Raw genomic sequence first — 17,515 nt, 5'->3', positions numbered from 1 at the left:
GTTTTAGCTCCCAGTACTCAGTCTTGTGGCGTTCTTCCATACCAACACCAACAACCTCCACCCCTAGCTACTTTCCAGGGTGTGGAAGGAGAGATGGTCGAGTTGTCTCTGTCCATCAAACCCAGAGGGAGACTGAGCTGCTAATGGCTCTCCTCTCCAGGTGAGTGTCTCCAAGGTGCATACCTTCCCACTCTTCTGATTGGACGGTAGCCATTAGCATTCTGGTTGTGAATTCAGAAGTGCTTCCCCCTTCAGGCCTGTTGTAGGTGTTGACTATTGCCTGGGCACTGGGCTGTTGAAGCTTTTGTGATCTCTTCCTTAGACTACGAGATGCTTCTACGGGAACTTGTCATATGACTTGTTACATGACTCTTAATTGTATTTACATCAGTTGCACTACCACAGTAGTCCACTAGGTTGAGCTATATTCAAGCCGCGCTTTTTTTTTTATAAACAGGTGACTTGAGGAATCCCAGCTATTCGATTCCCAAAGGCACGGTCATCGCTGTGATCTACACCTTGCTAGTCTACCTGCTTCTCTTCTTCCTGGTCAGTTTTACCTGCGACAGGTGAGGTTCCAGCAATTCCAAAACTGCAATCGGGTGTCGCTGGGCCAGCAGGCGCTCGCTTACAGGGGAGGGGGCAAGATGGGGAACAGAAGAGGAAGATGTGATTGCACGAGATGGGGTACAGAGGAGATTTACCAGGATGTTGCCAGGACTGGTAAACTTGAGCTATGAGGAAAGATTGGATAGGCTGGGGTTGTTTTCCTTGGAACAGAGGAGGCTAAGGGGGCCTAGATAATGGATAGGACGGACCTATTTCCCTTGGCAGAGGGGTCAATAACCAGGGGGTACAGATTTAAAGTAATTTGGGAGAAGGAATTTCTTGAGGGTTGTAAATCTGTGGAATTCTCTGTCCCAGAGAGTTGTGGAGGCTGGGTCATTGAATATATTTAAGGCAGAGATACAGATATTTGAGCGATAAGGGAGTGAAGGGTTATGGGGAGCGGGCGGGGAAGTGGCGCTGAGTCCATGATCGGATCAGCCATGATCGTATTGAATGGCGGAGCAGGCTCGAGGGGCCGAATGGCCGACTCCTGCTCCTATTATGTTTTGTTATTGGAGGGGTGATATTTCTTCAGCCAGTGGGTGGTGGGGGTCTGGAACTCACTGCCTGAAAGGGTGGTAGAGGCAGAAACCCTCATCGCATATTAAAAAATACTTGGATGTGCACTTGAAGTGACTGTATGGAGGAGCGGTGCAGCCCCTAGTGGTCAGGATGGAAGCTGCACCTTTGCGGCACAATGGCCTCCTAACTTGGTTCATTGACTACATAGAATGTGCAGTGCCGACACAGGCCCAACTGGTCCGTGCTGGTGTGCCCAGACCCAGCAGCCTGCTATAACGAGACAACTGTGATTCACCCCTTGGTTGAGCAGCAGAAGTTTGCTCTTTGCCTCTTGCCACCCTGCCCTCTAGGCGCATGGGTATATGCTCCACCATGTAGGCAAGGTGGCCCGACCTCCCCCCTCCCCCTCCTCCTCGCTCCCCTGGCCCGACTGTGTCAGCCATGGCTCAGTGGGCAGCGCACTCTCCTGAGTCAGAAGGTTGTGGGTTCAAGCCCCACTCCAGGGACTCGAGCACATAAATCCAGGCTGACACTCCCAGTGTCAGTGCGGCGCTCTCTCAGCACTATCGGAGGTGCCGTCTTTCAGATGAGACACTAAACCGAGGCCCTGTCTGCTCTCGGGTGGATGTAAAAGATCCCACGGCCACTATTTCGAAGAGCAGCAGGGGGAGTTCTCCCCGGAGTCCTGGGGCCAATATTTAACCCTCCATCACCATCAGATTATCTGGGTCATTATCTCACTACCGTTTGTGGGAGCTTGCTGTGCACAAATTGGCTGCTGCGATTCCCACATTACAACCAGTGACTACACTCCAAAAGTACTTCATTGGCTGTAAAGCGCTTTGGGACGTCCGGTGGTCGTGAAAGGCGCTATATAAATGCAAGTCCTTCTTTGCTATTCGGCCTCAACCACTTCATGTGGTAGCGAGTTCCACACGCTAACCACTCTCCCATGAGATGTCCATGATTGCTCTTTGAACAACCCCCCCCCCCCCACCCGTAGCTCAGTTTCCCCACTCACTCCCGCTGTTGAAGCATCCAGTTACATTTTGGGTCCCTAATCCACAGCAGTGCTATTCCAAATATGTTGGTCATTCTGCCTGATGCGTGGTTTTGAAGTTCTAGCCCAGCATAAGAAAATAATTCGGAGCAGGATTTGGCCCCTCGAGCCTGCTCCGCCATTCAATGAGATCGCAGCTGATCTTCAACCTCGACTCCACTTTCCTTCCCCGGTCCCCATATCCCTCGATTCCATTTAATATCCAAAAATCTCTGTCTTGAATATACTCAACGACGGAGCTTCCACAGCCCTCTGGGGCAGAGAATTCCAAAGATTCACCACCCTCTGAGTGAAAAAGTTGCTTCTCATCTCAGTCCTAAATGGCCGACCCCTTATCCTGAGACTGTGTGACCCCTGATTCTAGACTGTCCATCGAGAGGGAAACATCCTCCCTGCATCTACTCTCTCAAGCCCTGTAAGAATGTTGGTATGTTTCAATTGAGATCACATTCTTTTAAACTCTTTAATAAAAAAAAATATAGCGTCCTGAGTAACTAGACTCTGGTGTGTCTCTCTCTGCCTCTCTCTCTTTCCCCCCCCTCACCGTTTAGGATGCTGCTTAAAGGAGATTACATTTTCTTCCGGCAAATCAACATCTGGCCACCGTTTGTGGTGATTGGTGTGTACGCAGCCTCACTCTCTGCCGCGATGAGCACGCTGATCGGAGCATCACGGATCCTGCACGCCCTGGCAAGGGATGACCTGTTTGGTAAGTTTAACTTCATCACCGCGAGGAGAGGAGATCCAAGCGACTCCGGCTCCACATGGAGGGTGACTCCTGCAGCTCTCGACTGACCAAAAGCAAGGTCAGAGGTTTTAAGGAGCATCTTGGGGAGAGAGAAGTGGAGAGGTTTCGGGAGGGAGTTCGAGCTTGGCGGGGAACCTCGGCTGCTGAAAGCGTAGTTGCCAATGGTGGAGAGGGAGGAGGGAAGAGAGAGAGAGAGAGAGTGTGTAACACAGAAGGGACCAAAATTGGAAGAGCGCAGAGATCTAGGAGGGTTTGTGGGGCTGGAGGAGGTTAGAGAGATCGGGAGGGGTGAGGCTTTGGAGGGCTTTGAACACTCTCGAGACTTTTTTTCCTTACTCATCCATATTTTCAAATCCCTCCATGGTCCTCGCCCCCTCCTATCTCTAATCCCCTCCAGCCTCACAACCCCAGAGATGTCTGCCCTCTTGAGCATCCCTGATAATCGCCCAACCATTGTTGGCCATGCCTTCTGTTGCCTGGGCCCCAAGATCTGGAATTCCCTCCCTAAACCCCTCTCCTTCAAGATGCTCATTAAAATCTACCTCTTTGACCCAGCTTTTGGTCACCTGCCCTAATTTCTACTTATGTGGCTCAGTATCAAATTGTTGTCTCAACACTACTGTGAAATGACTTGGGATGTTGAAGGCGCTATATAAATAAAAGTTGTGGTGGTGCCAGACTGGGAGACAATGTAGGTGGGTGGATGGGACTTGATGCAAGGTAGCACATGGGGCAGCAGAGTCCACACCAATGACTGATCTGATTTCTACGCAGGAATAATACTGGCCCCTGCAAAGAGAACCTCCAAGACGGGAAACCCCTGGGTGGCAGTCCTCTACACCTGGCTATTGGTTCAGGTAAGACTCCCAACACCTGGAGCGTCAGTGTTCATCCCATCGGGACAGGAGGAGGCCTGTTCGGCCACTCTGAGATCATGGCTGGTCTGTGTCTGGCTCAGTGACTCGCTCGCTCTCTGAAGGTTGTGGGTTCGAGTCCCACTCCAGGGACTGGAGCGCGTACCAATCCAGGCTGACACTCCCAGGGCAGTGCTGAGGGAGTGCCGCACTGTCGGAGGTGCCGTCTTCCGGATGACGTAAAATATAAGTGGACGTAAAATATCTCTCTGCACTATTTCGAAGAGCAGGGGAGTTATTCCCGGTGTCCTGGGCCAATATTTATGCCTCAATTAACATAACAGGTGATCTGGTCATTATCACATTGCTGTTTGTGGGAGCTTGCTGTGCGCAAATTAGCTGTTGCAATTCCTACATTACAACAGTGACTGCACTTCAGTAAAGTACTTCATTGGCTGTAAAGCGCTTTGGGACGTCCGATGGTAGTGAAAGGCGCTATAGAAATGCAAGTCTTAACTCCATTTACCCACCTTTCGATTCCTATCCCACGATGCCCTTGCACAACAAAGCTCTGTCACACTCGAGTGAGGAGGAATGTCTTCACTCGGAGGGTGGTGAATCTTTGGAATTCTCTGCCCCAGAGGGCTGTGGAGGCTCAGTCTCTGAGTATATTCAAGGTGAGATTTTTGGACACTCGGGGAATCGGGTTAAGGGGACAGTGCAGGAAAGTGGAGTTGAGGTCAAAGATCAGCCATGATCTCATTGAATGGCGGAGCAGGCTCGAGGGGCCGAATGGCCGACTCCGGCTCCTGATTATGCAGGGCTAGAAAATCCAAGGCAGTGATCAGCATATTTTGGAATAGTGCTGCCTTGTGTTACAAGCACGCGGAAATGTACCTGGATGCTTCAATGGCAGGAGTGAGTGGGGAAAATAAGCTGCGGTGGTGGGGGTTAAAGATCAAACCAGGACATCTCGTGGAAAAGTGGTTAGCATGTGGTGTGATGGAGGCAAATAGAGTTGAAAGACTTGCACCGGACATCCCAAGCACTTTACAGCCAATGAAGTACTTTTGGACTGTCTTTACGGTAGGAAACACGGCAGCCAATTTGCACACAGCAAGCTCCCGCAGACAGCAGTGTGATTAGCAGATAAAACTGTTTTTAAATGTTTCGGGGATAAATATCCCCAGAATGGGGTCTGGTCAACCTTCATTGCACTCCCTCTATGGCAAGTATATCCTTCCTTGGGTAAGGAGACCAAAACTGTACGCAATACCCCAGGTGCGGTCTCACCAGGGCCCTGTATAATTGCTGTGGAGGGATGTAATCGGGGCCCAGGGGCAGCACGGGCCCAGCCCACACTGTGCGATGTGTGAGCGCTCTGTCCGTGCAGCAGAGCTGGTCTCCAGTCGTCCTGGTTAACCCTTGCCACTGGACCAAGACCCGGCTCTGTCAAGCCCCGTGTGGTGGCTGGTGTGCAACGGTCACCCCACGTTAAAAAAAATCCACCCACAGGCATCTTCCACCCTTCAGGATGTAGTTCGGGATCCGGAATATTAGGTCCTTCATTGAAACACCTGTGAACTCATCCTTTTTTGGTGTGGAAGCAGGTCATCCTCGATACGAGGGACCGCCTCTGATGATTGCAGTAAGACTCTTCTCTCTCTTTCAGTCTGTGCTGTTTGCGGGCAAGCTGAACACCATCGCTGGCATTGTCACCATCTTCTTCCTGATGGCCTATGCTGCGGTTGACCTGGCATGTTTATCGCTGGAATGGGCTTCTGCACCAAACTTCAGGTTGGTCCACTTCACCGGACATGTCTACGTGCACTGGCTTGTGGTGGTGGCGGAGATTCTAATTAAATAGCCCTCTTACATATAATCGGTGTTCAAAAACGAGGAGGGCATTTGATTGAGTAAATGAGAAACGGGCGAGCGGGTCCGTAACCAACAGGCACACAGATTTAAAGTAACTGGCAAAAGAACCAGAGGGAGAGATGTGATTGCAACCAATGCGCTGCCTGAAAAGGCGGTGGCAACAGATAACCGGGAGCCAATGTAGGGCTGCGAATACTGGTGGGACTCGGTGAGAGTTAGGAAACTGGGCCGGGGGTGATGGGTGAGCAGGACTCGGGGCAGTGGGGAGGGGGTGATGGGTGAGCGGGACTCGGTGCGAGTTAGGACACGGGGCAGCGAGCACAGCGGGTGATGGGTGAGCGGGACTTGGTGCGAGTTAGGACACGGGGTCAACGAGCACAGAGGGTGATGGGTGAGCGGGACTAGGTGCGAGTTAGGACACTGGGTCAGCGAGCACAGGGGGTGATGGGTGAGCGGGACTCGGTGCGAGTTAGGACACGGGGTCAGCGAGCACGGGGTGATGGGTGAGCGGGACTCGGTGCGAGTTAGGACACGGGGCAGCGAGCACAGCGGGTGATGGGTGAGCGGGACTCTGGGCAGTGGGGAGGGGGTGATGGGTGAGCGGGACTCGGTGCGAGTTAGGACACGGGGGCAGCGAGCACAGGTGGTGATGGGTGAGCGGGACTCGGTGAGAGTTAGGACAAGGGGCAGCGAGCACAGGGGGTGATGGGTGAGCGGGACTCGGTGCGAGTTAGGACACGGGGGCAGCGAGCACAGGGGGTGATGGGTGAGCGGGACTCGGTGAGAGTTAGGACACGGGGCAGCGAGCACAGGGGGTGATGGGTGAGCAGGACTCGGTGCGCGTTCGGACAAGGGGCAGCCGAGTTTTGGATCACCTCTAGTTTACGTCTGGTAGAACGTGGGAGGCCGGCCAGGAGTGCGTTGGAATAGTCAAGTCTGGAGGTAACCAAGGGGTGGATGAAGGCTTCAGCAGCGGATGAGCTGAGGCAGGGGGTGGAGATGGGCGATGTTACGCAGGTGACCTAGATGCGGATGGTTTTTTTTTGCTGGTCCTTGCCCACCTGTCTTTCTCCTTCTCTCCCCTAAGGCCTACTTTCCAGTTGTTTAGCTGGCACACTTGTTTCTTGGGGATTGTTGGTTGCCTGGTGATGATGTTCCTGATCAATCCGGCCTATGCCTCCTGTGGCATTGTCCTCATGCTGATCCTGCTAGTGGTGATCCACTATCGCTCCCCCACCAGCAGCTGGGGCTACATCAGCCAAGCCCTCATATTTCACCAGGTGAGTATCGGGCCTTCTCAATCATGGTCAGCCTGTGGCAGTGTGGGGGAAGAAGGGGTATACTTTTGGCCTGAAAATGGTTGCCTCTCTGGGAGCATACGATGTGCACGCAAAGTGCATGCGCTTGAACCTGGGCACTTGCAATCTGTCAACATTTCTTTTGACCAATCACAAGCATCCCTGGGAGAAGGGCCTTTACAAGCGGAGATTTGGGCTGTTTGCCCAGCGAATGTCCTTTAAAACTCTTGTGTCTGGTAAAGGCTGGCGCATGGTCTGCTTTTACTATAGAAACATAGAAAATAGGAGCAGGAGTAGGCCATTCGGCCCCTCGAGCCTGCACCGCCATTCAATGTTGATCCTCTATCTCAACACCATATTCCTGCTTTCTCCCCATACCCCTTGATACCTTTTTGTTTCTAGAAATCTATATCTCCCTCTTCAATATGTTCAGTGACTTGGCCTCCACAACCTTCTGTGGTAGAGAATTCCACAGGTTCACCACCCTCTGAGTGAAAACATTTCTCCTCATCTCGCTCCTAAATTTCCTACCCCGTATCCTGAGACTGTGAGCCCTTGTTCTAGACTTCCCAGCCCCGGGGAAACACCCTCCCCGCATCCAGTCTGTCCAACCCCGTCAGAATTTTATGTTTGAATAAGATCTCCTCTCGCCAACAAATTTTACGAGAAATAAAATGATCAATTTTTATTAAAAACCCTGTTTATTTTTACCGCTATTAAAACATCTTAAACATTCAAAAAAAAACATTTGTCAAACTTCAGTTTTAAATGTGAAATGTTTTTTCTTTATATAAAATGTTTTGGGGGTATCCCCATTGATCGAGATGGCCGTCTCCGTAGAAACGGAACTCGCCATTACTGTGAATGGGGTGCGCCATTTTCATTGGTCCGGCCCATGTGATTCCCAGGTTGCCCAAACGCTCCAGGGATGCGTGGGCCTCCTATGCTGGGCTGGGCCCGGAGGCCTCGTAGTGCAAGTGTTCATCTCCCCTACACCCCCCCCCCCCTCACCACGGGGAGCACCAGGAGCGTTCTTAAATATTTGTGGTCGGATGTATCCGCCCCGTAGGAGGCCAGTCTCCGACTGCAATCTCGGGGCTTTAATCCCCGCAAACACCATCTTGCTTTCAGGTGAGACTCTGGTGCAAAACTATAAAATGTTGGTGTCCAGAGAGATTTAGGTGTTCTTGTACAGAGAGTTAGCATGCAGGTTCAGCAAGCAATTAGGAAGGCAAATGGCATGTTGGCCTTTATTGCAAGACTTCCTTACTCTTGTACAACTGTACAGAGCCTTGGTGAGACCACACCGAGTCCTGTGCACAGTTTGGGCCTCATCCAAGGAAGGATATTCTTGCCTTGGTTCAATGAAGGGTTCACTAGGCTAATCAATGCAATGGTTGTCCTATGAGGTGAGATTCAGTAGAAGAGCTGATGCACTCTGGAGTTTAGAAGAAGGAGAGGTGATCTCATTGAAACATACAAGATTCTGAGGGGGCTTGACAGTAGATGCAGGGAGGATGTTTCCCCCCGGGCTGGGGAGTCTAGAACCAGGGGTCACAGTCTCCGGATAAGGGGTCGGCCATTTAGGACTGAGACATTTCTTCACTGAGGGTGGTGAATCTTTGGAATTCTCTCCCCCAGAGGGCTGTGGAGGCTCAGTCGTTGAGTATATTTAAGACCGAGTGATAGATTTTTGGATACTGGGGGAATCGCGGGATTGGGGAATTGGTGGGAAAGTGGAGTTGAGGTTGATCAGCTGTGATTGCATAGATGGACTTCAACAATTGTTCATTCCCTGTCTAGCGTAAAAATAAAACGGGGAAGGTAGCTCAACTGTGGTTAACGAGGGAAATTAGGGATAGTGTTAGATCCAAGGAAGAGGCAAATTGGCCAGAAAAAGCAGCAAACCTGGGGACTGAGAAATTTAGAATTCAACAAAGGGTTTAATTAGGAGGGGGAGAATAGAGTATGAGTAAGCTTGCAGGGAACTGACTGCCAAAGCTTCTATAGATATGTGAAGAGAAAAAGATTAGTGAAGACCAATATAGGTCCTTTGCAGTCAGAATCAGGTGAATTTATAATGTTGAACAAAAATGGCAGACCAATTGAACAAATACTTTGGTTCTGTCTTCACTAAGAATAACCTTCCGGCAATACTTGGACTGAGGTTCTAGTGAGAAGGAGGAACTGAAGGAAATCCTTAGTCAGGAAATTGGGATTGAAGGCTGATGAATCCCATGGGCCTGATAGGCTGCATCCCAGAGTACTTAAGGAAGTGGCCCTAGAAATAGTGGATGCATTGGTCATTTTCCAAAATTCTATCGACTCTGGATCAGTTCCTATGGACTGGAGGGTAGCTAATGTAACCACTTTTTTAAAAAGGAGGGAGAGAAAACATGGTATTATAGACCGGTTAGCCTGACATCGGTGGGGAAAATGTTGGAATCAATTATTAAAGATGTAATAGCAGTGCATTTGGAAAGCAGTGACTGGATTGGTCCAAGTCAGCATGGATTTATGAAGGGGAAATCATGCTTGACAAATCTAGAGTTTTTTGAGGATCTAACTAGTAGAGTGGACAAGGGCGAACCAGTGGATGTGGTGTATTTGGACTTTCAAAAGGCTTTTGACAAGGTCCCACACAAGAGATTAATGTGCAGAATTAAAGCACATAGTATTGGGGGTAATGTATTGACGTGGATAGAGAACTGGTTGGCAGACAGGAAGCAGAGTAGGAATAAACAGGTCCTTTTTCAGAATGGCAGGCAGTGACTAGTTGGGCTCAGTACTGGGACCCCAGCTATTTACAATATACATTAATGATTTAGACAAAGGAATTGGATGTAATATCCAAGTTTGCAGATGAGACTAAGCTGGGTGGCAGTATAAACTGTGAAGAGGATGCTAAGAGGCTGCAGGGTGACTTGGACAGGTTAAGTGAGTAGGCAGATGCAATATAATGTAGATAAATGTGAGGTTATCCACATTGGTGGAAAAAACAGGAAGGCAGAATATTATCTGAATCCTAACCGATAAGGCAAAAGGGAGATGCAGAGACCTGGGTGTCATGGTACATCAGTCATTGAAAGTTGGCATGCAGGTACAGCAGGTGGTGAAGGTAAATGGCATGTTGGCCTTCATAGCGAGAGGAGGAGCTGGGAGGTCTTACTGCAGTTGTACAGGGCCTTGGTGAGGCCACACCTGGAATATTGTGTTCAGTTTTGGTCTCTTAATCTGAGGAAGGACATTCTTGCTATTGAGGGAGTGCAGCGAAGGTTCACCAGACTGATTCCTGGGATAGCAGGTCTGACATATAAAGAAAGACTGGATCGACTAGGTTTATACTCACTGGAATTTAGAAGAATGAGAGGGGATCTCATAGAAACATATAAAATTCTGACTGGATTGGACAAGTTAATTGCAGGAAAAATGTTCTTGATGTTGGAAGTCCAGAACCAGGGGTCACAGTCTAAGGATAAGGGGTAAGCCATTTTGGACCGAGATGAGGAGAAACTTCTTCACTCAGAATTGTGAACCTGTGGAATTCTCTACCACAGAAAGTTGTTGAGGCCAGTTCGTTCGATTTTTATATTCAAAAGGGAGTTGGATGTGGCCCTTGTGGCTAAAGGGAAATGGAGAGAAAGCAGGAATGGGATATTGAAGTTGAATGATCAGCCATGATATTGAATGGTGGTGCAGGCTCGAAGGGCCGAATGGCCTACTCCTGCACCTATTACTTGGTGCTAAAGAGGCCCCATGTCTGCCCTCCCGCATGGACCCAGATCCCATTTTGAAGAACAGGGCGGTTCTCTCGTAAATAGTGCTTTAGACCAATGAAGTACTTTTTGGAAGCTTAGTAATTGTAATGTGGGAAACATGGCAGACAATTTGCGCACAGCAAGCTCCCACAAACAGCGGTGTGATAAATGACCCAGATAATCTGTTGGCTGAGGATAAATACTGGTCCCAGGACCAACCACTGGGCCCAGCAGGGTCCCCCGATGGCGGAGAAGAATTTGGATGTGTTTAAATGTGTGTTTGTTTAATCCAGGTGAGGAAGTACCTGTTGTTGTTGGATGTGCGGAAGGAACATGTCAAGTTCTGGCGGCCCCAGATGTTGCTCATGGTGGCCAACCCACGCACAAGCGCTCAACTCATCACCTTCATCAACGACCTGAAGAAAGGCGGGCTATTCGTGTTGGGTCACGTGGAGATCGGGGACCTTGGTGAGATGGCCTCGTCCTTCTGGGGCGTTAGTGGGGGAGGGGAGAGAGGGTGCAGTGCACAGCAACATCCAGAACATTATCTATCTGTAATTATTGGTTCACGGGATGTGGGCGTTGCTGGCAAGGCCGGCATTTATTGCCCATCCCTAACTGCCCCTTGAGAAGGTGGTGGTGGTGAGCCGCCTTCTTGAACTGCTGCAGTCCGTGTGGTGAAGGTGCTCCCACAGTGCTGTTGGGGAGGGAGTTCCAGGATTGTGACCCAGCGACGATGAAGGAACGGCCGATATATTTCCAAGTCGGGATGGTGTGTGACTGGGAGGGGAACGTGGAGGTGGTGGTATTCCTATGCACCTGCTGCCCTTGTCCTTCTAGGCGGGTAGAGGTCGCTGGGTTTGGGAGGTGCTGCCGAAGAAGCCTTGGCGAGTTGCTGCAGTGCATCTTGTAGATGGTGCACACTGCAGCCAGGGGGCGCCGGTGGTGGAGGGAGGGAGTGTTGAAGGTGGTGGGTAGCGTGCCCATCGAGCGGGCTGCTTTGCCCTGCATGGTGTCGAGCTTCTCGAGTGTTGTTGGAGCTGCACTCATCCAGGCAAGTGGAGAGTGTTCCATCGCACTCCTGACTTGTGCCTTGCAGATGGTGGAGAGGCTTTGGAGTCAGGTGAGTGACTCGTGCCAATAGACCCATGTCCTGCCACTCTGCCCTGCAGCACTCGAGCGGCAGTGTGCTACAGCTCGGTTATAGCTCCAAGACAACCATGGACGGACTTTGGGGGGGGGAAACTAGTTTCCTGCTTGCTCTGCAGATGTAACCTAGCTTGGTTCTTTCATTTCCAAAAAGCACATTTTCTGTTTGGTGAACTTGAGCCTTTTTTGGATATTCTTGTACTGGAATAGGTTTTTGTCTAAAGACTTGTGTTTTTATATCGCGCCTTTCACGACCACCGGACATCCCAAGTGCTGTACAGCCAATTAAATACTTTGAGTGCAGTCACTGTTGTAATGTGGGAAACGCGGCAGCCAATTTGTGCACAGCAAGCTCCCACAAACAGCAATGTGATGACCCAGAAAATCTTTTTATGTTTGAGGGACAAATATTGGCGGGGTTAACTCCCCAGTTCAAATAGTGGCCGCAGGATCTTGCGTCCACCCAAAAGGACAGACGGGGACCTTGGTTTAACGTCTCATCTGAAACACAGCCCGTCTGACGGTGTGGCACCCCCTCAGCACTGCATTGGAGTGTCAGCCTAGATTTATTGTTTGAGTTCCTGGAGTCAGTCTTCTGACTCTGAGGCAAGTGTGCTACCCACGGCCACGGCTGATAGGGAATGGGTTGTATGGGGCTGCTCCTCAGTCTGGTTGCACTTCAGTCCCACACTCCTGATCTTTGGGCACCCTGTGCAGAGGGGAGGGCCTCCTCGTAGGACTGCTCCTGGGCACGGCCAAAGGGGGCCATCAGCCGGTCCAGGCAGCGGGCGGTCGAGGGGGTCGTTCAGCCCCGACTGCCTGCCTCTCTTCCGCGGGTTACATCCGAGCCGGGGTGTCCCTGGAGATGGAGCACGCGGTGTCGACCGGTACGCTCGCGGCCTTCCGCGAGAGGTGGGCGCCAGAGGGACTCATCACCCCCGGCAACAGAATTTTAATTTCACCGTTTAATGTTTAAAGTCTAATTTGTTTAATTGTCGGTTTTAGTGCCCCCCTTAATTAGGGGGGGACTTGATTTAATTTATTGATTTACAGATGCACCAAAATAGTTGTACCTGCAGAGTTGACGTTTTGCTTTGCCCTGCCCTGCCCTTGCAGACATGTTGCCATCTGATCCCATCCAGCCTCAGTACAACTTCTGGCTCAGCCTGGTGGACAAACTGAACGTCAAGGCCTTTGTGGACCTGACTCTGTCTCCGACAGTGCGTCAAGGAGTGCAGCATCTCCTCCGTATAACCGGACTGGGTAAGGATTGGCTATTGGCTGCCATTGTCGGCGGGGTGGGGGAGGGGAGGGAGAGGACGAGGACGAGTGAGCGGAGGAGGGGTTCGGCAGTCGAGTGTTTTTGAAGAGCTGAAGTTTTTTTTAACCAAGTGGAGGATGGGAGGCTGACCAGGAGAGCATTGGAATAGTCCAGTCTGAAGGTGACCTAGGTATGGATGGAGATATGCCCATTCAGTAAATTAGAGCATAACATAAGAATTTAGGAGTAGGCTGTACAGCCCCTCGAGCCTGCTCCACCATTCAACAAGATCATGGCTGATCTGGCTGTGGACTCAGCTCCACTTACCTGCCCTCTCCCCATAACCCTTAATTCCCTTTTTGGTTAAAAATCTATCTGAATGTATTCAAATCACAGATAATGAGCTAGCCTCAACTGCTTCCTTGGGCAGAGAATTCCACAGATTCACAACCCTCTGGGAGAAGAAATTCATTCTCAACTCTGTTTTAAATTGGCTCCCCTGTATTTTGAGGCTGTGCCCCCTAGTTCTAGTCTCCCCGACCAGTGGAAACAACCTCTCTGCCTCTATCTTGTCCATCCCTTTCATTATTTTAAATGTTTCTATAAGATCACCCCTCATCCTTCTGAACTCCGAGTAAAGGCTCAGTCTACTCAATCTATCATCGTAAGGTAACCCCCTCATCTCCGGAATCAGCCTAGTGAATCGTCTCTGTATTCCCTCCAAAGCTAGTATATCCTGATGATCTGATCAGGATATTAAGGGAAACAAGGTAGGTGGAGCTAGTTCTGCTGGTTGGAGAATCTAGGACTAGTTCTCCTCGAAGCAGAGAAGGTTACGGAGATTGAATAGAGGTGTTCGTAACATAGGAGCTGGGGGAGGCCATTCAGTCCCTTGAGCCTGTTCCACCATTCAATGAGATCATGACTGAGTACCTTCATTCCATTTTTTCCAAAGTATGATGGTTTTGAGAGTAAATGTGGGAACACTTCCGATGGTTGCTAACCGGAGGACACCGATCTCTGTCGGGGCGATGGAAGTAGATTCGGTGGTAACTGTCAAAAGGGACTTGGATAAATACTTGAAAAGGGCGGCGGGGGAATGACCAGGGCGGAGTGGGACTAATATGGATCGCTCTTTCAAAGAGCTGGCACAGGTACGATGGGCCGAATGGTGGTCTCCTGTACTGTGAAGAGTAAGCTGCCAGTAGGATGGCTATCTGGAGCAACCTTTCCTCAACAGGAGGCCCATAGCATGGAATCCATGGCCAAGTAGTGCAGCGAGCACTGGGTCAAGTGGCCAGAGTTTGGTACCAGATGGGCGAGCTTTTAATCAGGACATCAAATGGAATGTTGGCCTTTATTGCAAGGGGGAATAGAGTATAAAAGCAGGGAAGTCCTGCTACAACTGTACAGGGTATTGGTGAGGCCACACCTGGAGTACTGCGTACAGTTTTGGTCTCCGTATTTAAGGAAGGATATACTTGCATTGGAGGCTGTTCAGAGATTCCTGAGATGAGTTTGTCTGATCAAGAAAGGTTGGGCCTCTACACATTGGCGTTTAGAAGAATGAGGTGACCTTATTGCAATGTATAAGATTCTGAGGGGGCTGGACAAGGTGGATGGAGAGGATGTTTCTCTTCGTGGGGAAACTAGAACTAGGGGGCATAGTTTCAGAAGAAGGGGCCGCCCATTTAGAACTGATGATGAGGAGGGATTTCTTGGGCTTGTGAATCTGTGGAATTCTCTGCCCCAGAGGGATGTGGAGGTTGGGTCATTGAATATATGTAAGGTGGAGATGGACACAGATTTTTGAGCGACAAGGGAGTCCAGGGTTATGGGGAGTGGGCAGGGAAGTGGAGTTGAGGCCAAGATCAGATCTGCCATGATATTGAATGGTGGAGCAGGCTTGAGGGGCCGAATGGCCTACTCCTGCTATTTTGTGTTCTATGGCCTATTGACATCCTTTCATCTTCCGTTTGGGGTCAAGACCAAAGCCAAGAGCAGGGAGGTTGTGTTTTAACTGTATAAAACACTAGTTAGGCTGCTGATGGAGTACTGTGTGTAGTTCTGGTCACCATTACAAGAAAGATGTGATTGTACTGGAGAGGGTGCAGTGGAGATTTACAAGAATGTTGCCTGGACTGGAGAATTTTGGCCGAGGAAAGATTGGAGATGCTGGGTCTGTTTTCTTTGGAACAGAGGAGGCTGAGGGGAGACCTTTATTGAGATGTATAAAATTGATTAGGCTGGGTGGCTTTGTCGGCCGGCGCGGACACGATGGGCCGAAATGGCCTCCTGTGCTGTGAAATTCTAGGAAATCGAAGGGTTATGGGGAGCGGGCATGGAAGTGGGATTGAGGCCAGGATCAGATCAGCCATGATCGTATGAAAGGGCGGAGCAGGCTCGAGCGATCGTGTGGCCTGCTCCCTAATGCTTTATGTTCTGTTGTTCGGGCGAGATGACCCATTGTAACCCTGTCATCTTCTGTTCTGCGGGTGGGGTGGGGGGAGGTTGAGACCCACTTACAGTTGCGTTTTCTGTCCCCTTGCAGGTGGGATGAAGCCCAACACCCTGGTCCTGGGCTTCTACGACCAGTGCGTGCCCGAGGACTACTTCCTGTGCGACCCGGCCTTCAAGGACGCCAAGGAGAACGACCATTTTGGGGTGGACACTGCCTCGCTGCAGGCCCACTTCCCGCCCGTCCGTGGGGGCGAGGCCGCCAAGAGCCTGTCCGCCCCCGAGTACGTCGCCATCGTGTCGGACGCCCTCAAGATGCGCAAGAACGTCTGCCTGGCCCGCTACTTCTTCGCCATGGACCGCCGCGACCTGCTGGCCAAGCGGCGCCGGCCCGAGCGGGTCTCCATCGACGTCTGGCCCCTTGACCTCCTGCGGCCCGACAGCACGGCCTACGTGGACATCTGCAGCCTCTTCCTGCTGCAGATGGCCTGCGTCCTGACCATGGTCAGCTCCTGGAAGGCCGCTCGCCTGCGCATCTTCCTGTGCATCGAGTCGGGCGACGACGGCTGGATCAAGAAGGAGGAGCAATTGCGCGAGCTGCTGGACAAGCTGCGCATCAAGGCCACGGTCAAGATCGTCACCTGGGACGCTGTGGTGGTGCTGCACGGGCAGAGCGCGTTGCCCGGCACCGGTGAGGGCCAGCAGGCGGCCGGCCATGACGCCGCCCTGATCTCGGACGACTACCTGAGGGCCGCCAACCGCATGGTCCTCGAGCAGGCCTTCCACACGGCCGTGCGGTTCCTCTACCTGCCCCGGCCCCCCGCTGACCCGGCCTGCTCCCGCCGCTACCTGCAACAGTTGGACATCCTGACGGAGGGCCTGGGTCCCACCCTGCTCATCCATGGCCTCACCCCAGTCACCTGCACTGACCTGTAGCAGCCAAAAGCAGAGGCCCCCGGGGCACAAACTATTACCGACCTGTATTGCAAACAGTGACATGCCTTAGACTCTCTCAAAGACAGATATCGCTCGCATTACCATTATTTATATATTATAGAAAAAAAAAAGACAGCAGTTTGATGGAAGATTGTGTAATTCAGGGGAAGACAAAACCAACATTTTTTTGTGGGGTTCTAACTTATTAAAATGGTTATGCAATATTTATCATGTGTTTAAATGATTTTTTCTCTCTCTCTCTCTCTCTCTCTCTCTCTCTCTCTCTCTCTCTCTCTCTCTCTCCTTTTTCTCTTTTTTTTTCTCTCTCCCTCCCTCCCTCCCTCCCTTTTTCTTTCTCTCCCTCCCTTCCTCCCTCCCTTTTTCTTTTTCTTTCTCTCTCCCTCCCTCCCTTTTTCTTTCTCTCTCCCTCCCTCCCTCCCTCCCTCCCTTTTTCTTTCTCCCTCCCTCCCTCCCTTTTTCTTTTTCTTTTTTTCTTTCTCTCTCCCTCCCTCCCTTTTTCTTTCTCTCTCCCCTCCCTCCCTTTTTCTTTCTCTCTCCCTCCCTCCCTTTTTCTTTCTCTCTCTCCCTCCCTCCCTTTTTCTTTCTCTCTCTCCCTCCCTCCCTTTTTTTTTCTCTCTCTCCCTCCCTCCCTTTTTTTTTCTCTCTCTCCCTCCCTCCCTTTTTTTTTCTCTCTCTCCCTCCCTCCCTTTTTTTTTCTCTCTCTCTCTCCCTCCCTTTTTTTTCTCTCTCTCTCCCTCCCTTTTTCTTTCTCTCTCTCTCTCCCTCCCTCCCTTTTTCTTTCTCTCTCTCTCTCCCTCCCTCCCTTTTTCTTTCTCTCTCTCTCTCCCTCCCTCCCTTTTTCTTTCTTTCTCTCTCCCTCCCTCCCCCTCAAGGGGAGGCCTGTTTTTATCTTGTCTAACCAATGATGCCATCTTCCTATTAACAGCCAACTGAACAGAGATACCATCTCACTGTACAATACGTT

The 17,515-nt window shown here is 50.8% G+C and overlaps 1 protein-coding gene across 1 annotated transcript in view; it reads left to right on the top strand.

The window, feature by feature from the left end:
• Positions 1 to 16,689, top strand: part of slc12a9 (solute carrier family 12 member 9) — a 48,989-nt gene extending 32,300 nt beyond the window's left edge. The window contains exons 6-13 of the mRNA XM_070863320.1: positions 458 to 569; positions 2,743 to 2,900; positions 3,714 to 3,796; positions 5,466 to 5,590; positions 6,759 to 6,951; positions 11,021 to 11,195; positions 12,993 to 13,139; positions 15,689 to 16,689. Of these exons, the coding sequence (XP_070719421.1) occupies positions 458 to 569; positions 2,743 to 2,900; positions 3,714 to 3,796; positions 5,466 to 5,590; positions 6,759 to 6,951; positions 11,021 to 11,195; positions 12,993 to 13,139; positions 15,689 to 16,530 (1,835 nt within the window). The 3' untranslated portion in view covers positions 16,531 to 16,689. The remainder of the gene's footprint in view (positions 1 to 457; positions 570 to 2,742; positions 2,901 to 3,713; positions 3,797 to 5,465; positions 5,591 to 6,758; positions 6,952 to 11,020; positions 11,196 to 12,992; positions 13,140 to 15,688) is intronic.
• The last annotated feature ends 826 nt before the right edge of the window (positions 16,690 to 17,515 follow it).

Source organism: Pristiophorus japonicus, chromosome 20 (assembly GCF_044704955.1).
Source record: "Pristiophorus japonicus isolate sPriJap1 chromosome 20, sPriJap1.hap1, whole genome shotgun sequence".
Lineage (NCBI taxonomy): Eukaryota > Metazoa > Chordata > Chondrichthyes > Pristiophoridae > Pristiophorus > Pristiophorus japonicus.
Note: the sequence above shows the minus strand (reverse complement) of the source record. Positions and strands in the feature narration are given on the sequence as shown.